General features: G+C 40.4%; 1 protein-coding gene across 3 annotated transcripts in view; it reads left to right on the top strand.

Moving 5' to 3' along the window:
• Positions 1-27,500, top strand: part of Mur89F (Mucin related 89F) — a 659,376-nt gene that overhangs the window by 213,773 nt on the left and 418,103 nt on the right. For 2 of the 3 annotated variants that reach the window (XM_076197862.1, XM_076197870.1), the window contains exon 4: positions 23,829-23,879. The exons of the other annotated variant lie outside the window; for it this stretch is intronic. In XM_076197862.1, coding sequence (XP_076053977.1) covers positions 23,829-23,879 — 51 coding nt within the window. The remainder of the gene's footprint in view (positions 1-23,828; positions 23,880-27,500) is intronic. 3 annotated transcript variants of the gene reach the window in all.

Genomic DNA, 27,500 nt, shown 5'->3' with positions numbered 1-27,500 from the left:
TGTAAGGTCACAGCATTACCCATAGATCGGACCTACGAGCTCTGAGCTCTCTTCCGGGAGGGAAATAGCTGTCGATCACGAGTCCAACACGTGATCCAAAGACCAAAGACCAAGTGAATACACACACACACACACACACACACACACACACACACACACACACACACACACACACACACACACACACACACACACACACACACACACACACACACACACACAAAACTCCCCTTCCAAGAGAGTTGGAGTAACGGCTCTCAGCGCAGCGATGCCGAACTTATTTCAGCCCTGGGCGGGATTCGAACTCGAACCCCTGTAATAGCGGTTGCGAAAGGTGTACATGCATGCGCCTGTTGACATCAGGGCGCATAGCGCGCGTGGGCAGCGTCTTTGAGTTCGTGTTTATTTGTTGTTGCACACCTACATACGCTTTTGAGTTTCCAAGCGTGTTTACACAAGCGTGTTCAGTGTACAGTACTACGAGAGCACCCGTGTGAATATACGCCTAAATGTCAAATGCCACGTCCACAACTACTGACTGACCGTTCCCAGGTCCTCGCAGTAACGATGACATGAAGACTTTTAGCCGAGAGGTTCTCAAACTGTTTTCTCATCCACCCGATGCTTCGGTTATAACGTTTATTAACTCCCAGGGAATGATTATGATGTTAAATGAATTGGTTAGGCACACACTCACTCATTGTCACTGATTTTGGTGTGTGACCCCATATACGACACTATGCCACCCCTTTCCTTCGGGGAGTGCTGACTTTGGCTATAGATTAAGAAAAACCCCTGTTTTCTCCAATGCAACCATTGTCAAATTGCTGGTTTGAGTGGATAACATTATACAATGTACTAAGTAGATACAGGAATGGAGGCATTCAGCGACTAAATATCATTGTTATCTCAATGGGCTACAAGTCTATAGTGAAGATGAATACCGACAGGAGACGTCTCCATTTGTCGGATGGAGAAAGGGACAAAAAAAAAAAAAAAAAAAAAAAAAAAAAAAAAAAAACTGAAATGACAAATGAAACAAACAAAACAAAATGAACAATCGGTGAAAAAAAAATCCTCCAAGGTCTTTATACAACTGAAATTTAATACCTCGAACGTACCGTCACCTCTGCGAAAACCCGTTATCAAGGGAAATGGAGCTCTTCAGTGTTGACTGATTACTGTTGGTCACTAAAAAGGGATCTCCCAGAAGCAAAATATACTCGAGAATCATACATTTCTACATTTTAAAGGTAAGTTTATTTGAAATATCAGCCTCATTTATTAGTTATAACTGTTTAAAATTGAATACGCTATCACAGAAAAACGATGCCTGATAGAAAGATTCTGAAAACATATTTTAAATCACCAGAAAAAAATCTATCAAGTTCACCTCCTTTTGCTTGTGGGACAGGTATTTTGATAAATTTTGTTGACCATCGTAATCATTCAAAAATACCTCGCAACAATAGAAATATGGCTGATAACAAAACATGATGGCTATATTCTCTCAGAAATCCACAGTAACAACTTTTTATCCCTGACAATTATGAAAAAACAACAACTAATGGCCAAACTGAGTGGCCAGCCCCTGGCACTAGTCAAAGAGCCTGAAATGTTTGTCCTAACGTTCGACATGCACGCGATCTTCGCGACCCACACAAAAGACAAAGGAAATGGGAAACTGAATGTACGCTAGCATAGGATTTGGACAACAGAAAAGAACATCTATAATAATGTACAAACAATTCCTTAGAACTATAACTAATTGTTCTTCAATAGCTTGGTAAACAACAAAAATAGAAATAAAACAAACAGACAGTACAAACAAAATCTTTAAATGTAACCAATGACTGCAATAAAACAACACCGATTGAACATCTATATTCCGTAACCAAATATCTTCCCACAGAGCAACACATGAAAGTGAATGGCATAGATTTCCGTGTTAGAGCTTTCAAATTCATTCACTCAGAGCATCATATCGCAGAAATACAATACACAAAGTAACAAATGACCAACCCCACCAGTCTATTACTCAAACATCTCAAAATAACCTACCTTTCATTCCCCATAACAGAAACCACTCTTCCAACAAGACCAACAAATTCAGTGCTTTGTCAAAGACCCGTGGGCATTAATCGAAACTAGAACTCATTCTCAGAATATGGAAGAGTGAATGTAGCACTCCTACGATCAGATCCTCTCCATCAGTATCAACTAACGCCACCAAAAGCACCACTCTTATGGACAACTCTATTTTCCTCTGCTTATTCTTTGACCTGATACCAGGCACTAAGTGTCACAGATGAAATTGTCACACATAAGACAACACATCAATTTACTTTGTCCTCTATTTTCCTCTGCTTATTCTTTGACCTGATACCAGGCACTAAGTGTCACAGATGAAATTGTCACACAAAAGACAACACATCAGTTTACTTTGTCCTCTATTTTCCTCTGCTTATTCTTTGACCTGATACCAGGCACTAAGTATCACAGATGAAATTGTCACACATAAGACAACACATCAATTTACTTTGTCCTCTATTTTCCTGATACCAGGCACTGTCACAGATGAAATTGTCACACATAAGACAACACATCAATTTACTTTGTCCTACACTCACTCCAGACAAATACACAAAATCTCTCCACTGGATGACTTTCGGCTTGCTGAGGCCCACGAGTCTCCAACAGGAGAGGTTCAGGGCAACGGATGATTGATTGGATTGTAGACAGGAAAGAAAAATCGTCGCCACCAATTTTTGACTCTCGATTGCTATTTGCCCGACAATTCGCCGCCCCCACCCCTTCTTGTCCGCCTCTTCCATTAGTTCTGTTTTCTCCTCCATCTTTATTTTCCCTCCCTAAACCGTTCCCCTCCTCCATCCTCTCTCCCTCCATCCATTGAGTTGTAGCGAGGCCGGAGTATTAAAACGTCCACGTGAAAATCGCTGTGATTTTTCTTATCAACTTTCGTTATTGCCGTACTACCTCCACCTTTCCACCGTCCACCGCTTTCTCTTCCCACCTCACACTGCACTTCTTTTCCCATCGTTTTGATCTTCGTTCCCTTCCTTTTCTTCTCCAACTCCTCCATTTTTTGTCGTTTACCTCTTTCTCCATCCTGATCTGTTTTTCCTCTTTTCTTCTCATTTTCCTTCCCTTCCTTCTTCTCTCCCTTCCTTCCATAAATACCTCCTCCTCTTTCTTCATCCCACCTTTTCTTATTCCCGTCTCCATTCTCTCCGTTCCTCCTCTTCTTCCCCCTTCTCCTCCTCCATTTTTCTTGATCTTTTCTGTTTCCTTACCTTTCCTTCTTCTCCTTCTATTCTTATCTCGCCCTTAACCCATTCAACTCATATGACAAGATGTCTTGTCATTTGGTCAAATAAAACAAAAAATCATAAAACACCAAAATGTTTGATCAAACACCAGAAAAATATGACGTCAATCCTCGCTTCGCTCGCAGCGAAGCGAGGATTGACGTCATATTTTTCTGGTGTTTGATCAAACATTTTGGTGTTTTATGATTTTTTGTTTTATTTGACCAAATGACAAGACATCTTGTCATCGGAGTTGAATGGGTTAAACCTCCTCTCCCATTCTACTCCATTATCATACCCCGCTCATCTCCTCTTTATTTTCCCATCTCTTTCTTTCCTGTTGTCCTCGCCCTTCTCCTCCTTTTCAATTCCCACAATTTCTACACAGAGTACCTTCTTTCTCTTCTCTGCTCCCCCACTTCACCCCCACTCCTCTTCTCTTCCCTTTCTTGCCTTTCTCCCTAACATTTATATTCATTTTTCCCTTTCCATATTTGACTTTATAAACTTACATATTTACCTCATTCTCTCCATATATCTTCCGTTGCACCCCCATCATCCCTCTTCCTCTTTTCAAATCCTTTTCCCTTTGGTCTTTTCCAGTGTCTCGCCCCGCCCCCAACCCGCCCCTGCATCCTCCTCCTCGTCCTCCCGCCTTTCTCTCTCATGGACACCTCTATCGTCGCCTGCTTTTGTTTTGACTCTGTCTTCCTCCCGCGCTCCTGCAGAAGGGAAACCGGAGGATAGATCACATAAAATGAAAGGAGGTTTTTGAAAAGACATTGTTATCCTTCTTTACGGGCAGCTTCAATAACAACTAGATTTCAATCAAGTCGACTGCCGTTGCCACTGAAGGGGGAACCAGCGCACATATCACACCAAACGAAAAGAGCTCTTTGGAAAAACTTTGTTATTCCTCATTATGGGCAGGTTCAATGACAGTTGTTGGGTGGCATTCGATATAGTTGTCTCAACGAGAAGGGTGTTGACAGGTCGACCGAGGGTAGTTGAGAAGAGACTTACTAGAACCCAGGGTATGCTGAAAGGATAGTGCAGTGTATCAGTCATCTGTAGCCTGCCACACTCTACTTCGGTGGAGGACCTAAGAGAACACCCGGGAGCTGATGGAATATTCTCCTATGCCACATAAAAAGATTTCATGTAATGCTAGAGTGTACATGTAATAGTAAGCGTTGGACTGACTTTGTGTGCATATGTTGTCTGTTTAAGGCATCAGGTGAGCCGGATAGGGTGTAAACATAGATGGAAATTCTATATGAAACAATTTTTGTGTTGATCTGTGAGAGCTGCATTCGGGTTATACGCGCGCAAAACGAAAACACTCCACCTGAACCTCCCGGGATTCTTGTGGAAAGCGTTACGACGGTTGACGTCGGGGGAGTGTCGGATGCTGAAGTCTCGTATCACGTAGACTTTTTCCTTTGCTCATTTTAAGAGTTGGGAGAGGAAAAAAGATGACGACAACTGGAAAGAACAAGAAAAGTTGATGGGGGGAAGAAAAGGGAGGAGAAGGAAGGATAATTAAGAGGAAGGAAAAAAAGAATAGAAAGAGAGAGAGAAAGAATAGCAAATAGATGAGTGGATAGAGGGTGATGGGGAGGAGGAGGAGGATCAAGAGGAGAGGAAAAAAGAGAAGGAAGAGTGGCAGAAAGAATATCAAACAGAAGAATAGATAGAGGTTGATGGAAAAAAGAAAAGTAAGAGAAAGTGAGTGAAGTAGAATCAAGGAAAAAATAGGGAAACAAAAAAAAAAGAAGAAGGAATAAGAGAAAAGAAAATGAAAAAGAGGGGAGAAATAAAGAAAATAAGAAAGGGGAAGATGAGTAAAGAAAAGGAAGTGAAGAAGAAAATGAAGAGGTTGAAGGAGAGGGCAATGAGGGAAAAAAGAGGGAGCGAGGATGAGGAAGGGGACATAAAGGGAAAGGGAAGGGGACATAAAGGAAAAGGGAAAGGGAAGTGAAAAGGAAAAGAACGAAAGATGAGGAGGAAGTGAGGGAGGACGAAACGAAGGAGGAAGGGAAGAAGGAAGGGAAGGATGAGGAGGAGGAGAAGGGGAAAGAAGAAGCGGAGGAAAGGAGGAAGGGAAGGAGGAGGAGGAGAAGGGGAAAGAAGAGGGGGAGGAAAGGAAGAGATGGCTAGAGAGAATGCGAATGTGGAAATGGCAGAGGTTAGAAAGAAGAGGAACCGGCACTCATGGAACCGAAGAAACAAAGCTGCTCCGAAAAAGAGAGTTCGTGAAAAAGGGCAAGGGAGGAGGCGCTTTGAAATGCATCATCCTGATCACGATGTCAGGTCAAAGCGATTTTTCATCATTTTTGAAAAAAGTGTGTATGTAGGGAGAGAAAGGAATCGCTAAAAATTAGCTGTAGTTGTGATAAATTGATTTTTAGGTTACAAACTCCTACGTTCAGGACCCAGAGGATGGTGCCTTACGAGAGGACTTTCACTTTTGACGGCTATATGGGGAACAGAATAAATGTACTTCCTAGCCTTCTATGTACCGTAACCAGGATTCGAACCTTTCGGGCACTGGGGACCATTGCTCAGAGTGGGCGATGCCCTTCTTAACCTTTGAGCACCTGGCCAGGATTCGAGTCGCGCGCTTGAGCTCCCTAGCGTTAGCCAGCCGTGCACGCTACCGCTGTTACAGTGGAAGCCGTGGACATAATACATATATACATGTATAACTCGACGTAAAAGTAAGATAGCATGAAAAAGGACGCAGGAGTTGAACGCTATTTCATTTATAGAATAGAAAATCTGGACTGACCTTTTTCGTTCCCTAAACTGGAAAAATGTCATCTGTTTTATTGTGTCACCCTTTTCTTTTTGGTCCGAAATTTATATTTCTTGACTGTGGATCCCGCTTCCGATTCTTATACACTATGTCGCTGATCCCAGGAGTGTCGTCGACATCCAAACCTATGGCAGGTGACGCAGTAAACGGTATGGGAAAGGTGGTTAAAAGCACCTTAGGGTCTGCAGGTCTCTACATTTGTCGTTTTGCCAATTAATTATTTTACTCTCTGTAGGAGAATATCAGAACGATACAGGTCTTACAAGTGGTGTATGCTACCCGGGTAACACAGACACGTTTCTTAAGAAAACAACAAATAATATAATACTTCACGTATGGCATGGGCGTTAGAAATCTCATATATGCTACTGCTCCTGTCACAGGTGCTAAATGCCATATACCGAAAGTGTCGCAAATGCAATACTTGTAATAGATACATTAATTGCACTGAGGCGAGGAGTGTACTTGCAGTTGCTGCCTCCTACTTATTTTGTATTCATTTGGTAGGATGCAGGGTGGATAAGACGTTCCTACAAGCTAAGTTACTAAATACACTGCATGTCATTCTAACGAACAAGAGACCGCTAGATAACGCTACATTATTTCAAGCTCAGGAGTCAGATGCTCTCGAAAACGGATGAAAAATGCAGTGTTCTTTGCATGTCATGCTAAGGTCACTTCTTTCATAGTTAGCGTCAATTGCTTAACAATAGACTGAAGTAGAATATGTAGAGAAACCATGGCAAGTCATTATTAACATAGTTACTGATATCTATAATCGTTTACAGTTCAGTAAGTCGAGATTTTTATATAATACAGGTGTTCCGCTTGATACTCGTGCATACTGTAGGCTTTCCTATATGATATCGAAATATCATACAAACCTTACTTCGGGGTAACTAACGCTGTATGTCACCGTCAAAGACCCGTGGTTTTGGTGTGTCCCAGAAACACAAGAAGCATTTCTGGTGCTCAATATACCTCAGGTGGTACAACACCGGTGGTGAGGTTTCCAAATATGTCAGAAATGATTGTCAAGCTATATTTTTACTATATACAGGAAATACTAAGGACGCAAATCTGTACGGGGTTCTTTGGAAACTGTGTGTACTCAAAATTGAAACTTCTTAGATATGAAAATGTTTTCAGATAGACTGGGTGAAAAAACCAAGCACGTGGAATGACAAGGCCTCTTCAACATTGTGTAAAAGAAAAGTTAGAGTATTAATCTTTGCCATCCCCATGTTTGTGTTCTCCATCGTAAAAATCACTACCGGGGGATCATGTACACCGCAGGTGCCACATGAAATTCAGGCGACGTAGGCCCCACATACCAAGTCAATTTCAGCAGTGCAGTTTACTTTACCTTCATTTGAAATGCTTATTACAAGCGCGCCGCCCGTAAATGCTGCAGACGGGTGGCACAGGTGGCACTGCTAATGAATGATTTCAGAGACACCCTTTGACATTTACAATGGCTGGAGTTGTTGTTTGTGCCATGCAGGTGGCAAAAGAATACATACTGCACATACCAAAGCATATCGCGTATGCTACGTCTACTGCGTGTCTAGAAACTACAGCAACCGTCGTGAAATCTGCCGAAGACGTTGCGAGCGTTGCCAATGTCGCCGCTGACACTACCCCGGGTTACGGTCGCCGTGCAGAGTCAGAAGGAGCATCGGGAGGAGCCGCAGGTGTTGCACCTGAGGGTTCCATGAAGGGGAACTTCCTCCTCTTCCATTGTCGCCGTTGCTATTGATCATCCCTAAAGCAATGTTGCTTTGACACACAACACTCCCCACTCCTGCGTGTTTAAGGTTACAGGACGGTCTCACAGCTGGCTGGCTGGTGAGCTAAAGGGGACATCTCTTTCTGAGTTCGGGGACTATGGACAAGGAGGAGGAGGAGGTGGTAGTAGTGGTGTTGTTGGGGGTGACAGTTGTGGATTTCTAATCCATCTTAGTTAACTGTGATTGGTCAATAGTTTACTTTCGGATCCAGGTCAACTGCTGGAAACTTTTCTTGATTTGGTCCTCAATTCTTCGACCTTGTTCTCACTGAAAAAAGAAAAGAAAAGAAAAGAAAGGAAAATCAGATTGTTTTGTCCTCTCCTTGGCTCCTCCTACCCTCAGCAACCTCTCAGTGAAAATTTTTCCCTCTCCCTGCCCTGCTTCTCCTCTTCATTCCCCCGTTCTCCTCCCTTCCTCCTTCACCTCTCACCCACCTTCCCTCAATGAACATTCCACTTTTTCTCTCTAAGTCAATGCTCCTCCCATTTGCCACGCCGTCTTTCTATTTTTCTTTTTCTCCAACAGTGAATGTGTAATAAGCTTTAAAATCTCCCTCCTTTGTTTTCCTTAATGTCTCAAATATTTTTATTATTTTTTCCCTTTTTCATTCTTACTACCTGTTCATTCGTTCTTGTACAATCCATACCCTCCTCCTCCTCCTCCTCCTCCTCCTCCTCCTCCTCCTTCTCCTCCTCCTCCTCCTTCTCCTCCTTGCCTGATTTCCCTGACCCCTTCCAGAAGCCTTCTCTTACCCCGAGAGAACCACAAATCCAGTGACTTTCGTCCCCCTGCGAACCGTTCTGCCTCATTTCTCCCAGTCCAAATACTTCAGCTTTTCCTAATTACATTAGAGAAAGACCGTTCACAAAATTTAACCCCTAATGGAGTACTGACTACATAAATGTATTGGAGTCAATATGTTCGGGGGAGGAGGGACTCTTTAGTGATACCCCTGCGGACCAGAGTAACATAATATCATTTCATGATTGGAGACATACATACATATACTAAAAGCTTTTCCCCCTTACAAGGGAGGTAATCAAAAAACAAAGGCATAAAAACCACTCCCACCCATTCCATCCCTAACATACTCCACTCCCCTCCACCCTCTTTCCTCCATCTTGGCACCTCCTGGATGACGGGTCATCCCTGCATCTCGCCCACTGGCCTGGGTCAGAAGCATTGTCGCAAGACACAGCACAGCACATGCACACCAAGCGCTTCATTAAATCGGCGACCCCCCCCATATCATGCAAAAAAGGAGAAGACGGGGAGAAATTCCTTCGGGCTGCATCAATTTCTTTTTCACACATACTCCCTCACACCCCATCCCCCACCCACTCCTCCTCATGCATTACAGCATCATCCATACACAATCATTATCCATTCACCCCTATCTTCTGTCCTCTCCCGTCCTTGCTCAACAGACATTCACCTCTTTTCCAATGCCCCTTCTCTCCCATCAATCCATTTCATCCTAGGTCGCCCCATCATGTTCACTCCTTTCACCTCTGCATTCCACACCTCTTTTACTAGTCTTTCTTCACTCATTCTTTCCATGTGTCCAAACCATCCCAATACTCTTCCATCAACCCTTTCTCCCAATTTCCTTTCCACACATGTTTTCCTTCTCATCTCCTCATATCTCACTCTATTCAGCCTAGTAACCCCTATCATACTTCTCAGGCACCTAATTTCAAACATATTCAAACTCTCTTCCTCTCTTATATTCCATGTTTCTGCCCCATACAGTGCTGTCGGCACAATCACTCCTTCATACAATCGCCTCTAAGCATCCATTCTCAAATGTCTATTTCCCATTACACATCTTAATCCTCACTTCTCTCAATCTACATTCTACCTCCACCTCCACTTCTCCCTTTCCTACCACATTCGCACCAAATATCTAAAACTATCCACTTCCTCCAGTCTCCCTTAATATTCACATCCAATCTGCTGCCACTTTCTCCCCTTGTACATCTCATCACCTTACTTTTACCCACATTTATCTTCAACCCCCTTCTTTCGCACGCGTTCCCAAACTCTGTCATCAACTTCTTCAATAACTCCTTTGATCCTGCAACAAGCGCAGTGTCGTCAGCAAATAACAACTGGCTTATCTCCCACTTTTCCCCATTTTCTTTAAACATCTCCAATCCCTGAACCACTACACTTGCATTTACCTCACACCACCCTATCCATGTATGAATTGAACAGCCAGGGCGATATAACACATCCCTGACGAAGTTCCACCTTTACCTCAAACCACTCACTCTCTCCGTTTCTAATCCTAACATAAGCTCTACTAATCTCGTAAAAACTCTTGACTGCTCTTAAAAACTTTCCTCCTGTACCATATATCTGCAATACCTCCCACAATGCCTTCTTGTCTACTCTGTCATAAACCTTTTCCAGATCCATAAAGCCCAAAAACATTCTTATCTTTTCCTATAGCTTTCTCACATGTCTGTCTTACCATGAAAATCTGATCTACATAACCCCTACCTGTCCTAAAACCACACTGTTCCTCACCAATTACTTCCATTGTTCCTCTCCTAATCCTCTCAATCAAGACCCTCCCATAAGCCCTCCCAAGTACACTTAACAAGCTGATCCCCCTGAAACTACTACACTTCTTGTCCCTTTTTCTCTTGTAAAGTGGAACTATATAGGCACTCCTCCAGTCCTCCGGCATTGTGCCCTCTCTCCAACAAACATTAAATAACCTCACTAGCCAGTTCACCACCACTGTACCTCCTTTTTTTCAGACATTCTTCATGCATGACAACTATCCAACCTAGGTGCCTTACCTGCTCTTCTCATCTTAACAACTGCCTTCACTTCATCTTTCCTTATTTCTTCTCCATTTTCCTCATTCATCACGGTCATTTCCTTAGCGCTTCCCACTGCAACTACCTTTCCCTCCCTATCCTCCTTCACATTTAGCAAGTCCTTAAAATACTCTGCCCACCTTCCTCTTTTGCATTCTCTTCCATTATCATCTCTCCATTCGCACCTTTAACCTTATCTTCCCTACTTGATTTGCCTCCTCTTCCTTTCTTAATTTCTTTTTAAAATTGTCCATCATATTCTTACCTCATTTCACATCTGCTCTCCTCTTTGCCTCCTTTATCTTATGCTTTACTTCTCTTCTCTTTTCTTTGTACCTCTCATATAATTCCCTCGTCCTATTTTGTAACCAATATGTGAAAGCGCGCTTCTTCGCTTCTACAACCTTCTTTGCTTCCTTATCCCACCACTCACTACCCTTCCTTCTATTTCCTCTCGTACTCCTTGTTCCACACACCATCTTTGCATACTTTGTGACTCCCTCTTTGAACCATTCCCATTCCTCCTCCACTCCTAGTTCTACTCTATCCTTCACTCCTTCTCATTCCTCTCTCAGCCTCCTCTTATATTCCTTCTTCTTTTTCTTTCTCATTTAAGCAGTTCACTCTAAGAACCTCCCTACCTTCAGTCTTTTTCCTCTTCCTCCATCTAACCTCCATTCTCAACTTACCTTCCACCAAAAAAATTATCTGATATTCTCCAACTCTTTCCCCTTAGAACATGTACATCCTTAACTCTTCCTACTATACTCCTGGTTACCACTATATAGTCCATTAACGCTCTATCTGCCACCCTTCCATCCACCCACTCCCATGTGTACTTGTGCTTGGCTTTCTTCCTAAACACTGTATTTGCTATCATCAACTCTTTTTCTAGACATATCTCCACCATCAACTCTCCACTACAATTTTTTCCTGGAACTCCACACTTACCAACCACTCCGTCTATTGATTAATTTCTTACCCTAGCATTAAGGTCTCCCAATGCCACTACATTGACATTTCTACCAAATCTCTTTATGCACTCATTTAAATCCATCTAAAAAGTCTTCCTTTCCTCTACACTCTTCTCACTACCAGACCCATATGCACTTACAAAAACCCACATCTCCCTTCCCAGTTTCACCTTCATTCACATTAACCTTGAAGAAATCTCCTTCCACCCCACTACATGCTTATCTATCTCATCACTTACTAGTATAGCCACCCCTTCTCTCCCTCGCCCTCTCCTTACTCCTGAGATCCTCCCCACTACACTCCCAAACTCACACTCGCCCCTGCCTTTCAACTTAGTTTCACTCAGTGCCAACACATCCATCTTTCTTTTCACAAACATACTACCTAACTCTTTCATTTTACTCTCATCTGTGCCACATACACGCACATTAAAAGACCCAAACCTTAGGGTACTGGTTGGAAAATTCCTAGACCCTCTGACGCTCTACTTTTTTTTTTTTTTTTTTTTTTTTAGGATTGTCCCCTTTGGGGTTACAGGGAGAAGGATGCCTAATCCTATCCCCGTCCCGTTTTTTGTCGCCTCGTGCGATTCAAGTGGGAATACTTCGTGGCAGTATTCTTTTCCCCCACCGAAGGGTTCGGCGAAAAAAGGAAATGAATATTCAGAGAAATGGTACAGGACAGTAACAAGGGGTGGGGGACAGCATGGTGGATGGACAGTCGCAGTATAATAAAGTATCATTATTTCTCTATAACCAGAGATTTCCTCTATCACAGACCAAATGATGTGAGTCTCTGGTCCGTAGGGGTGCCCCATATATACCCTAAAGTATCGGCTGCATGCTGCTTAGCCACAATAACATGCATCCAGTACCCAAGACGGGGTATTGGGAACGAAAAAAAATCTCGTATACCACATCTATCGACACGATATTGGCCCTGCTGACTCAATTCACCCATTTCAAGATGAGGAGGAAGAAGAAAAATCTGATGGACTGATTCTCACCTGTGAAATGAAGGGAGCGAACACGTGCCAGGGTTGCCGTGGTGTTCATTGATGAGAAGAAATAAAATGAGCATGGCATCGGTCATGGAAGTGAAAATAATGACCACAAGGAACAATGTCCCGACTAATATTTCATTTAGAAATACAGACCATTCTTTTTACTGAGAATCTCTTAAATTCAGAAATCTCAGGTATTCGGTACGAAAAGGACAATCGAAAATATATTAGAATATTGGTAAGGGATCCTGGTGTCAGGGGTTTCCTTGTCAAAACGTTCCGTTCTGAATATTGGCGATATTCATATGTTAGAGATACAATGGAAGGAAATATTTGTAATTAGAAATAGGTTTACTAGTTATGTAGTTCATGAACGGAATAAACTTGCCGTATTCTTGGATGGCTTGTAGTACAGTTGGGAAGTTTAAGAGTCTGGTTGAAGAACAACCTAAGTGATATAACATGTCTGTTTATTTACTTATTTACCTGCCTGTTTCTGTGTTTGTTTGCCCGACCTCACTATAGACTCAGAGGTCTGTAGGAGTTTTTTGTCACAGTGTTCTAATGCACAGCGCAAGGTGTGGTGGACATGGCCAGACTTTCGTCGCCAGCTTTCTCGAACTAATATCACGATGTCGTTTCCCCTGCCCGAGACGAAACAATACGTACTCACACTTGAAGTATTCACGATTTCCCTTATCCTCTTGTGGTCGGACACTATGCCACCAATCGCTTCTCTGAAGTACTGGTACAGCAGCAGTAGGAAGACCTCATGGTCTTTCATGTGCAAGAGATAATTATCGAGGCAGGAGAACTGATACAGACTCACCCAGAATCCTGTTAAGGAGTGATGTATACTGACCGATAGCTAGTCAGAATAAGTTGAAAAGGGCGGGCTGGGCTGGGTGTACTGTACGTAGTTGGAATGAATGTAGTTGGAAGCGGGACAAAAGCTGGAGCGCGCCTCGGAGAAAGGAGGAGGAAGAGGAGTGACATGGGTTTCGGGAGGAAGTGGAGGAGGAGGAAAAAGTGAAGGAGGAAGAGAAGGAGGAGAAGAAGGAGGAGGGAATAATCTTGTTGGTGTTGATGGGGGTATTAGTAGTGGTGGCAGGTTAAGGAAAGAATGGAAAAGAAGATGGAACGGAGGTTCACTGAAAAGCTACATGTGGAATCAAGTGGGAAGAGGACCAAGGAGAACGGGAGGAAAGGTTACAGATATTTGCAAGACCAAAAGACAAGTGAAAGTGAGGGACGAAGCAACGGCCTTCTTTAAAGAAGGAAGAGTGACTATAGTATTAATGCATATTTACGGTTACAAGTTAGACAATTCTGCGGAAGTACAAGGCGAGGAGTTTCTGGCTGTGAGAGCCATACCATCTCGTTAAAAATCCTTTCGTGGCGGGTAGCGATTTTATTCTGGGTGCCTTTAGGCTATTTTATTCATCTCCGTGACATTCTTCCCTTTGGAAGCGAAATGGTCGAAGGCAGTGATATTGAAATGAAGGGACGACTTTGCACAGCGACGAGACAAGTCTTGTTGGCGCTTTGCCCATGCACTGCATGTGCGAGCACAATGCGTCTGACAAAAAGTCAAATCCGAGCGAAGGTCACCTCACGTGAAGTACACCTTCAAAGAGTTTATTCCTTTTTTATTATTATTATTCAGACTGTACAGAAACAGCTGGGGGTAGTCTGAATATGGTGCAAGTTTAAAATGTATGCTGGAACAGGTGAACGCGTGAAAACACACACACACACACACACACACACACACACACACACACACACACACACACACACACACACACACACACACACACTAACACTAACACTAACACTAACACTAACACAAAGGAAAGCAGAAGACTAAAGACACCTGTGGGTGATCAAGAGAACTCAAAGGAAAAAGAATGACGTAAAGAAGTACAGCTTCCATGCTGGATTAGTGGAAAGATAAAAAAAGCTGTCACTGGAGGTAGTGAACGCAAAACCACAATAAATAAAAGAACAAAGAGCGAAAAATAATGATATGGAAAAGAGGAAAGCCGAAGAGTGAAAGAGAGAGAGGAGAGACAGAAAGGACACCATAAGGAGGAATGAAAAAGATCAAAGGACACCATAAGGAGGGACGAAAAAATAAAAAGTCCCAATTTACAAAAGCCAACGAAGTTCTCTTTATTATGGGTAGTGGCACTGGGGACACAGGCAGCTAGAGGGAGAGGACCGTAGCTTTGTAAAAATGGAATGTCACTCGGTGGATTCAGCGCTGAGAGCAACCAGTGGTTGGATTTTGAAGTATTGAGGAACAGAGATTGGATGCAACGAGCAGTACACATTTCCTGTAAAAATTGTGTTTGATGAATTTGCTCAAATATCTCCACACACATGCACAAACAACACCGCCCCATACGCATACATACACACACGCACACACACACACACACACACACACACACACACACACACACACACACACACACACACACACACACACACACACACACACACACACACACACACACACACACTAATACTAACACGCGCGTGTGTACGCACAGATACACACACGCAAACGTGCGCGCGCACACACACTTTATTGCAAACCGACCAAATCCGAGTAAAAAATGGCTACATATTTGGGTTGGGGGAACAAAATTTGGATATTTCATCTCTTGCTTGTAGAATTACAGTTACGTAAATACAGAGAGACACAAACATAAACATATACACGTATTTGTACTTTGTGCTCAAATACACATAGATACACGTATACGTATATTCCCACGGACTCTGGCCTACTTACAGGCAATTCACAGACATGTGTTCCCGCGCACGCAAGGGCAAGCAAGAGAAGTTGTCGAACTCGACGACTCTTAGGAAGTGGGTGGGTGCCTTAAACCCACTCCCACCCGACCCTGAATGACAGATCAAAGCGTCTCATTACTTCCTCCCCGGACCTCTGGCATCTCATTGTGGTTCCCGTGGTTAGTTATGCTTCTATGATTTTCCCCTTCATTGCCTTCCTCTTGGAGGGTCGTTACCTCTCCTTCGCAGCAGCCCCACCTCCTCTGCCACTCCCTTTGTTACTCTGTGACCTACAGGAGCTCTTCCCGAAGTAGCACCTCCTTACCCACTCTGTTGATTCACTGACGCGACATTGCAAGGATGAAGTGTTTCGCTGCAGCTTCCCACTATTTCTGTCTATAGTTCAACAGGACGAAAGTCCATAATCTCTCTTCCTCTCTCTTCATTTCCTCTCTTTCTCTCATCCTCTCTTTCACTGCTTCTCTCATCCCCTCTCTCTCTCTCTCTCTCCCTCTCTCTCCCTCTCTCACTGCTTCTATCATCCTCTGTCTCTCTCTCTCTCATCGCTTCTCTCATCCTCTCTCTCTCACTGCTTCTATCATCCTCTGTCTGTCTCTCTCTCATCGCTTCTCTCATCCTCTCTCTCTCTCTGCTTCTTTCATCCTCTCTCTCTCACTGCTTCTCTCATCCTCTCTCTCTCTCTCATTGCTTCTCTCATCCTCTCTCTCTCTCTCACTGCTTCTCTCATCCTCTCTCTCTCCTCTCTCTCTCTCACTGCTTCTCTCTCTCTCTCTCACTGCTTCTCTCTCTCTCTCTCACTGCTTCTCTCTCTCTCTCTCTTTTCCTCCTTGCATCTTTGTCCCTGTCTTAATCTATCGCTTTCTTTGGATCTGTGTCTCTTAATTAGTCCTGTATCTAATTTTCAATGTGTTGCAAAACCTGTTTTGGTAGCATAGCACCATTTTTCTGTTTTGTTGAAAGATAAGCATGTTCTTGTCCTATACAGGGATAAGTGATTAGATACCACAAAACGTGTTGAAGATAAGGTTTGTATCTCGTTGAGCTGCACCTAAGCTGACGTGAAATCACGCTGATGTTCATGGGTAGTAACCAAGCAACCAATTTCTATTTCTGTGGTTAAGGAAGTCCTTGATATTCTCCACAAACATACTTTACCTTTGTCCCCTCTTGATTGTTGTCTTGTTAGCAATTGAAACTTTGCCCTATAGGACTTTCCTTATGTTCAACAAGTGATGTTTACAAGGTGACTTCAAGCTCGTATAGCGTATGTCATGTGTGGACGCATGGAATAATGATAATCCCCATCTTCAAGAGAGGAGACAAAAATGCATGTTAACTTTATAGGAATAACACTCAGCTCCCTTATGGTTATTAGGTAATGGCAAGGTAATTTGTAATGGACTGAGACCTGTAGCAGAAGAAATTATAGGTGGGTGCCAAAGTGGCTTTTGACCTGGAAAATAAACAAATTATTACCTTTTTTTTTTTTTTACCACCCGGAAAGTCATTTCAAAAGAATGAGAACACAACAAGGTACTATGGTACAGTTCCATTGCTTTTAAGCAAGTTTACGTTAGTGTTTATGGACCATTAAGGGAAGCATTGAATAGTTTTCACAATTCACCAAAACAAATGAAATTAAAACAAACAAGCTATGAAACAACGACAGCATCAAAGTTGGGGAACAGCGAACGGAGGCGTCCGAGATAGTACTAAAGCAGGGGTGTATTTTGTTCCCATGGCTATTCAATCTCCTTGAGAGAGCGACGATAGAACTACCTAAACGACCTCAAGGAATAAGTATGGAGGATGGAAACATTAGGGTCTTTGGATATACAGACAATGCTGACATTACTTGAGAAAATAAAACTAAACTGATTAGGAGTATAGACTTCTTAAAAAATAAAGACTGGAATATAGTTTAGACTCTACCAAGATGTAAATAAAACCAAGTTGATGCATGTAGCCTAACGAAGAGAAAGGAACAAAAAATATCAGTGCTGATCAATGGTGAAATACATAAAATTATATCAGAATTCAAGTACCTGGGGTCTGCAGTGCTTAATAAAAAAGATAAAAGTAAAGAAATTAAGGATCAATTTCTGCAGCTAATAGATGTTTCTTCAATGCAGAGAGTATACTTAAAAGGTTAGACATAAACCGAAAGAGCAAATATAAGATGTATAATAATACACTGAAACAAGTTCTTTTAAATGAATGTGAAACGTGGGTAATAGTAGTAGAGAAAGGAAAAAGGGTAGAGGGTTTTTGAAAATGCGGTGCTGACAAAGATTTTGGGTCCAATCACTGACCCAGAAGAGGGACGGTGGTAAAGGAGACACAGCCAAGAACTGAAGGAGATGTAAGCTAAGCCCTACGTGAAGGGAGCTGTGAAAGTTATAAGAAGAAAATGAAATGGACTGGCCATGTAGCTAGGATGTCGGAGGACCGTTTGCCTTAAAGATTAATGAATGGACGTGTTAGCGGTGGGTGGCTGAAGACTACCTGGAAGGCCCCGGGAAAGATGGGGGGGAAGGCAACGAAAAGAGTGACCTGGAGAAGATGAGGGCAACGTATTGGCAATACTGGAGGAAAATAGCAAGAGGCAGAGAAAGATGGCCGGAGCTCACGTCAGCGGGCATGGATCTTAAAGAGGCCTGAAGACCACCGGAGTACAACATATACACGGATATATATGTATACATACATACATATATACATACACACACATACACACACACATATATATATAGATGTATATATATATATATATATATATATGTATATATATATATATACATGTATGCATATTTACATATATATACATTATATATATGCATATATATATATATATAACTTGTATGCATATTTACATATGTATATACATGTATGCATATTTACATATGTATATACATGTATGCATATTTACATATGTATATACATGTATGCATATTTACATATGTATATACATGTATGCATATTTACATATGTATATACATGTATGCATATTTACATATGTATATACATGTATGCATATTTACATATGTATATACATGTATGCATATTTACATATGTATATACATGTATGCATATTTACATATGTATATACATGTATGCATATTTACATATGTATATACATGTATGCATATTTACATATGTATATACATGTATGCATATTTACATATGTATATACATGTATGCATATTTACATATGTATATATACATGTATGCATATTTACATATGTATATACATGTATGCATATTTACATATGTATATACATGTATGCATATTTACATATGTATATACATGTATGCATATTTACATATGTATATACATGTATGCATATTTACATATGTATATACATGTATGCATATTTACATATGTATATACATGTATGCATATTTACATATGTATGTACATGTATGCATATTTATATATATGTACATGTATGCATATTTACATATATATATATATATATACATGTATGCATATTATATATATATATATATATATATATAATATAATGTGTGTGTGTGTGTGTGTGTGTGTGTGTGTGTTTGTATGTATATACTGTATATATATATATAATGTATGCATACACACACATATATGCACATTTACATATATATATGATATACTTGCTTCTCTCACTCTGCAATTTACCTCCACCTCCACTCCTTCCTTACTTGCCACATGCAACCCGAAATACCTAAAGTTTTTCAGTTCCTCCAGTCTCTCTCGTTTTAGACCTCCAACTCACTGCCGTCTTGTACCCTTGTACATCTTATCACCTTATTTTTACCCACATTTACCTTTAACTTTCTCCTATCGCGTACCTTTCCAGACTCCCTTACTAACTTCCTTAATCCCTTGTATGTATGTATGTATGCATGCATGCATGTATGTATGCATGCATGCATGTATGTATGCATGCATGCATGCATGCATGTATTTACGTATGTATTTATGTATATAATATATTTTCTAATGCTTCTCTTGCTACAAGTCTGATCGTTACATGCTGATTTAGAGAAGACAGGACAAAATTATTCTACGTAATTCGTAAAATCATGTACATATCAGATTACTCTTATTGCACATTAAAGGTGAAAGGTGCTTCATAAAGAGAGCAGAACTGGAATGGAACTAATTGAAGTGGAGACCTCTCATTTAATAGGTGAAGAGGTTTTCTACCTCGACTAAATGTCGTCGATTTTTATTTCGTATTCTCTTTTGGTACATTTTTTAACCATTGGAAGAGATAGCTCGGTTGTATAGATTTGATTATTCTTTTATTATCTTGTGAGTATTGCATCTTTCGATACATCGAGCATTTTATTCATCATTTGATTTGTATGGGCCTAATTCTAACTTGTTTCTTTTTCTTTTTGTTGCAGGTTTGACACATGATGGGAGACAGACGATGTATAAAGAAGTTCATAGAATGAATGAGGTGGAATTCGGCCGTGGCTTTGCAGGTAGAACCATCCACTTCTTCCCTTCATCAGGAGTTGACCCTTGACTACCTGGCCAACGACATACGATTCTAGTCCCTTTAGATAGTGTCCTCAGTCTTCTATCATTACTCTTTTAATAAAATAACTAGTATAGTCTACTGTTGATGTCATGCGATTGGAGCATGTTGATTCGTGAATCCAAATGTATTCTAGGTTCTCCGGGTCGGTTGTCAAAATTTGGTTCTCTAACTTTTGCATTGACTGCCTAAATGATTTGGCCGGTACGCTACTTGAGAACTTCAATAGTTATTCGTGTTTTGTTTTATTTTTATTTAGTTGTATCACTGGATGGATTGTCTAATCTATCTTTGCCAAGGTATCTGGGGAGTATAAACTGGGATTTATTTACGGTAATGTGAAAACGAACAAATCTGGCAAACCACTCAGGTCAATTATAAGCCAAATCCGAACGGCTACCTACATGTTTGTGAAGAAACTCGTCGAATTATTCACCCTTTATATTCCCGACCGCGTTCGTCGGTAAACTTCCTGTAGCTGATCAGGACTGTTTCGGTTGGTATCATGGTCGCATTCATGAATGTGGAATCCTTATTCTCCAGGGAATGAGTGAATACTACCATTGAATACATCATCAAATGTTCCTATAGAAATAGTTCAATACCAAATCTCAATATCCAAGAGAAGTCACTTTTGGTGCATATTTCTAACTGGAAAAATGCACCAAGGAAGCTCCTTTTATGTGTCCCAAAGGAAACATGTATATCCAGACCAATGGGTTCGCCTCTGGGTGTAGTATTCGCCAATTTCTTAATGGGTACATTGGAGAAAATGTTTTTTTCAGGAACATCCCAAACCCCACACATCGATAACACCATCGTCGCCGTAATCAATAGACCTACGCCATCTCTTAAAACAAATCCGGACTCCGTTTCACTATTGAGGAAAGTCGGGATGATGTTCTACCTTTTACTGGATGTCCTCGTTAAATCAAACACGAGGCATTGCCTTGCCGGACCAAGTGAATGACCACAAAGATACCTAGAGACAACTATTTGCATTTACGTCAGGAGAGACCTGTCCCATTGCATCGGCTGGAAACATTACACTCATCAAGGGACTGAGGGCCTATCCAGATCTTTACTGACAATGGATACCAAATTTACTCTTGTCCAGAGTCACGAAAAGTGTTTTAGAAATGTGGTATGATAAGAGAACCACTACCAAAGGGCAGTCTGTCACTATTTACTAGAAATCACGTATGTCCTAGGTGAAACACATCAACGTATCATGAATGATAAAGCAAGAAGTAAACATAAGACCCACCGACCATCTAACTAACTTAACATTGTCATCTACTAGAAGTCCCGAAAAACTTCCAACTTTATCCTCTGAAATAATATAATACTCAAACTTCCTAACTTCACGAGTCATCACGCGTATACTTTTTAGTGCCAACATGAGAGCTGATTGGCCTCATACGTCATACATAAGGAAGATGACAACAAAACTATCCAGAAGGTTTATGTGTCATCTTCTAAATGGTGCACACAAACAACACTACGAGTCCGTTCGTGAACAAGACCCATCAGGAATAGTCTATCTGTCTATATACCAAGAGCTTTTTCCCCCTTATAAGGGAGGTAGCCAAGTCAAAGGCACGTACCTACTCCCACCCATTCTACTCCCAGCCACCACCCTTTCCCCCCCCCTCATCTTAGCTCCTCATGGATGCCGGGTTATCCCTGTATCCCGCCCACTGCCCTGAGTCAGAAGCAGTGTAGGATCATCTAATGAAGGGAAAATAAATTTGGGCTTAAAAATCATATCCCAGGTGCCTCACGATATTGGAATCTCTGACAACAGAAAAGGAATGTTCTTCTATGAATTTGCAATTACACGAATTGTATGTTCTTTCAAGTGCCAAAATTGTGCATCCCACGACGTGCCATGAAATTGAGCAATCGTAATTGATCACGACTCTTATGACATTCCTTCTGTTTAGTATGTCCTCTCCCAGTGTTTATGATCCTTATTTTAAATTCTGTAACCTTTTCTACTCAGTATATTACTTGGTAATGGTCTTTGAAAGACCAAAGCGTGGTAAATATAGTATTAGATATTCAAAAACTGTTTTAAAACATGAACTTGCCCAGCTCCTGTACTTTCTCTCGCCTGATCAACGTTCAATAGCGGGAAGAATAGAAAATCTACAGATAAAAAAACTAACTGTGTTACTGTTTATTCATTGATTCATCAGAAACAAACTTGAACATAGCTCTATTCTACAATGGGAATATATTCCCCTTCGCTCCTCTGCTTCTTTTAACTAATGCGGAGTCACATAATATCATAAAAATTCTTTTGAAAAAAAAAAAAGATGGAATATATGTGGTGACATGAAGGTTGTGTCACTTTTACTTGGAATGCGGCTTGGTTATATAAAGCTCCGTTGTTTCCTCTGTGAGCGGGACAGCCGATGTAAGAAAAATAACTATATAAAGAGTGTCTAAAGCAAGCATTGCTGACTCAATGGAAGAAGAATATCACCAAGCCTCCTCCTGTAGGCCCTGAAAAAATTATACTCGGGTAGATTTTTTCATTCATTTAGTCATTTATTTGATTACTTATCTATTCATCTATGTATAAATTTATCTACCGTTTCATTTCTTTATTTATCTATTTATTTTCTCATCTTTATTTATTCGTTTACTTATTCATCTATTCATTTATGCATTTTTGTTTGTTCATTATCTAATTTATTTATTTGAATATTCATTTCGTTATTATCTATTCATTTTTTTATTTAATTATTCGTTTATTTATTTGTTTATTGATATATTTATGAATTCATTCACTCATCCATTCATTCATTTATTTATGTATTTACCCATTCATGTCTATATATTTGTATATAAACTTATTGGATTGTTTAAGTGTTTGTATATTCACTTATTTTTTATGGCGAAGAACCAAGGCTACGGTGTTTTTAGGACCATAGCATTTTCTCACGAACATTATGGTATCCAGTGATTGAAAGCAAACTTTCTTTATAAGTCCTCAGACAGTGTTTTTTCGGACTGGCCGAGACGCATACGTTCCGGTGATAGAATTGTAGGTGTTTTGCACAAATTTCACCTCCGTTTTCTTTGAAAATGAAAAAAAATTTAGGAAGACAACTCTCCCATAAAGTAACAAGAGGCATACTTATGAAATGAAATCTGTTTAATATGACCTTAATTAGGTCAGGTAGGGGGAAGCACAGTTCCCATCTAGGGGTGAGTTAATTTCCTAACAGACAAATGGTCCGGAGATGAACTCTGGCGGTCTGGGTCCTAGGACTAAGCTAGGTGTGGGGCCACCTAGGGCCGAAGTCCCCGAAAAGAGGTTTCAATAGATCAGGTAGTTTAGGATAAGTCACACAGACGAATTACCAATGTACAACTTTACTCAGAACCCTGCTTACCGTAGGTAAAGAGGCGAGAGATTTAACCAAGATAGAATATATGTTGTTTTCAAAAGAAGAGGAAATAGAAATTAGTTCAACGAAACTACAATACCAACTGTAAGAAGATTACTTAATTTCTGATTTAGGTTTGTCAATACACACGTACCGTTGATCGAGCAAGCTTGGTGGTCTACATGTTACATTTATTGAGAGAATCACTTTTACAAGCTCTGCAAGATGAAAGAGGCCATAGAGCATAAACATGTTATAGAATAGAACAGCCATAAACTACTTTTACCAACAATTAACATATGCCCGATTTATATTTACAGAAAGTCTGTCATTCGCATCGCAAACGAGTGTCAAATGTTTCACCTAATCAGGTATGTTTTTTTTTTATCCTCTTCCAAAGATACTCTGGTGTCGTGGTAAACTACACATAAATCTACTTCACGGTGTATACAGTTAGCCAAATACCTGTCCGTGTCCAAAAGATCTGTGCCATCAATGTTTGATGTTACTGTGTCTGTCGAAGTCCGTCAGTGGTAGAAAATTATTTCAAGAAAGCCCATTTACAACGGGACAAAGAATTATATGGCGTTAATGGAAATGTTTTTTTTTTCAGGAGTTTTGTCATTATTAAATGTAAATGAGACATTCAAAAAACAATTCAAGAATGTGGGCAGAAACCTAAAGGAAACACTTGTTTCTCTTGCATTGATTGTCGATGGCTAATCTTTGGTAGCATTCGGGTTTTGATGACGTGGACCACGAGTAAGCTCTTGATTTAACAGCATTCATTTGTTATAGGACAAGGTCCACTGCTCCCCAAATGAAAACTAGATTCCTGTTCTACGAAGTTAAAAGAATTGAACCAAGAAATTTGACTGAAAGTCGTTCCTTTAGTACCAGACATAATAAATCTTAAAAATCCCTTTAAGTTGCCGCAGCTTTTAAAGGTTTTATACTGGTGAGTTTATTTTTTTTTCAATAAGAAGAAACTTTCCCTCAAAAAGGGCTAGATACAAAATAATAGTATAAATAATAACAACTATAAATAGATAATAAATGAAAATGAATCATCACTACAAGGACCTCAAGTAATGAAATAAGGTGGTCTAATATCATATACATATAACGATATCAGACCACCATAGTTGCCAAACATCACACAATGTTTATATATCATAACAGGGTTTCTCTGACCCACATTTTCTTAACCTCCTGGCTACAGTGACGTTTCTTGGGCTCACTTAAATGACTTAGCACCAGCTGGATTAAGTGTAGAATAGATTATCCTCGCAAAGCGGGTTAAGGATATACAATTCTTTATTTCTACTCTTGTTAATGCAAAATTATAGTTCATTTTACTAACTGCAACAGCTAATGATACTTGCCTGTACCAGTTCACCCCTCAAAATTCGCCTTATTATTTTTTCAATAACTTTTTTGCCATTTAGTTTCTCCTGGTGCACATCGGTACTACTTTTTGTGGTGAACGAGTCTGTGTATCTGTCTCTATCGGCGTGCATTGTTTTTTCACCTTTGCTGGGTGTATTTGATTTTCAGTCATAATAGCGACACAAAGTTAACTGTAATGAATAGAGCATTTTTATTTTATTGTTAAGTATAAAGCTTGTCATTGTACAATGTAGATCCCCACTAGAGGAGTTGATTACACGAGGACATATAAAAAAGTTTCACATTTTAGGTTTTCGCCGCATCCACAACAAGCACACTATTCGACGCATTTTGACAAAGGCAACTACTCTGACTATATTTGCTGAAATTTTAAGATTTGAACAAGAAATAAAGATACCAACAAAAATCAGTTTACTGATTTTAGCGAATCCTTCGGGAATAAATTTCCAATGCAACGAGAGAATAAAATTTAATACCAAAGAATTATTTGCCAATTTTCCGTATATAAATTCGCAACTGTCCGAAATGTGTTATTTACCTATTCATCTCTGTCTACTTATCTGTCTGTCTCTATTCATCTATCTCTATTTATCTATTTATATACCAAAGGCTTCTTCCCCCGTATAAGGGAGGTAGCCAGCCAAGGGATGCACCAACCCCCGCCCAATCCACTCCCGTCCGAGACCCATTTATAGAATCTCTTCGGACCGCGTCAATTTGATTGTCTATACCCATTAAACTCCGATGACAAGATGTCTTGTCATTTGGTCAAATAAAACAAAAAATCATAAAACACCAAAATGTTTGATCAAACACCAGAAAAATATGACGTCAGTCCTCGCTTCGTGCGAGGACTGACGTCATATTTTTCTGGTGTTTGATCAAACATTTTGGTGTTTTATGATTTTTTGTTTTATTTGACCAAATGACAAGACATCTTGTCATCGGAGTTTAATGGGTTAACAACCATTCTCTACTCACACCTATTCCTTGCGTTCTCCCTTTAATGGTAAACAAACATTCCCCTTTTGATAAAGGCCCCCTTCACCCTCATCCATCCATCACATTGTCGGTCTTCCTCTCAAGCTCGTTCCATCCACCTTTTCTTTCTACACTCTTTTTGCTAGTCTTTCCTCACTCATTCTTTCCGTGTGCTTAACCCATCCTGATATTCTTTCATCAGCCCTATCTGCCAGCTCCCTTTACACCCCACTCTCCTCTTCACTTCTTCATTTCTCACACTATCCATCCTTGTAACCCCACCATATTTCTCAAACACTTCGTATCAAACACATTTAGGTTTCTCCTTACTGCCTCCCTTAACCCATTCAACTCCGATGACAAGATGTCTTGTCATTTGGTCAAATAAAACAAAAAATCATAAAACACCAAAATGTTTGATCAAACACCAGAAAAATATGACGTCAGTCCTCGCACGAAGCGAGGACTGACGTCATATTTTTCTGGTGTTTGATCAAACATTTTGGTGTTTTATGATTTTTTGTTTTATTTGACCAAATGACAAGACATCTTGTCATCGGAGTTGAATGGGTTAAGTTTCAAGACTTCGCCCCATATAGCGTCGTTGGCACATTTACTTCTTCATATATTTTTCTCTTTGCATACATTCTTAGATACCTATTTCTCATGGAACTTTTCATTCCCCTAAAAAATTTCCTTGTTCACCTGACCAGTTTACCACCACCACAACTCAACTTCCTCTAACCTATCTCGTTTAAGACTTATCTCTAACTTACTGCCATTTATCCTCTTATACATCTCGCCACCTTGCTTTTACCCACATTTACCTTTAATTGCCTCCTATTACATACCTTTACAAAATCAGTCACTAACTGCCGCAGACCCTCCTCTAGCCATAAGCGCAGTGTTATCAGCAAACAACAGCTGGCTCACCTCCCATTTGTCTCCGCTCTCTCTAACCATCTCTAAATCCTCTGCCCATTACCCTCGCATTTACCACCCCTAATATCGCATCCATATCCATATCAAACAGCCATGGCGACATAACACAGCCCTGGCACAGCCCCGCCTTCACCTCAAACAACTCTGCCACAATGTTCGACCCTAACACAAGCTCTACTATTCACGTAAAAGGTTTTGACTATCCTTAACAGCTTTTCCCTAATTCGATATACTGTGCCTGCAATACTTTCTACAATGCCTGTCTACCCTGTTTTAAACCTCTCTGTATCGTGCTGTCTGCATGTTTATTCTACGAGAGGCTTGTACTACATTAAAGAAATAGCCTATTAATTATCGTGTCTTAATGAGCAATTTACGATGATAGTGTGCTTGATTTGGAAAATATTATTCTAAACCCAAAATATGACTAACATTTTAACTTCTAGACATTACATCAAATTTTTAGCTATATCTTTCTAACCATTATTATTTTGCCATTGAAATCAACCAAGGTCGATGGACAGCAGTTGGCCCATTAATATCTGCCAACACTAGACTTGAACATTTGAAGAAAAGTGTGTGTGATATCTGAAACATCTACTTCAGTTCTGTATTTGGGTCCTCATAGTCATTGTACTAGAATACTGAGTGCATAGCTA

The sequence above is a fragment of the Oratosquilla oratoria genome, chromosome 1, assembly GCF_046742065.1.
Source record: "Oratosquilla oratoria isolate Oo_2021 chromosome 1, ASM4674206v1, whole genome shotgun sequence".
NCBI lineage: Eukaryota > Metazoa > Arthropoda > Malacostraca > Stomatopoda > Squillidae > Oratosquilla > Oratosquilla oratoria.
The sequence above is the reverse complement of the archived record's forward strand: the minus strand, read 5'-3'. Positions and strand labels throughout refer to the sequence as shown.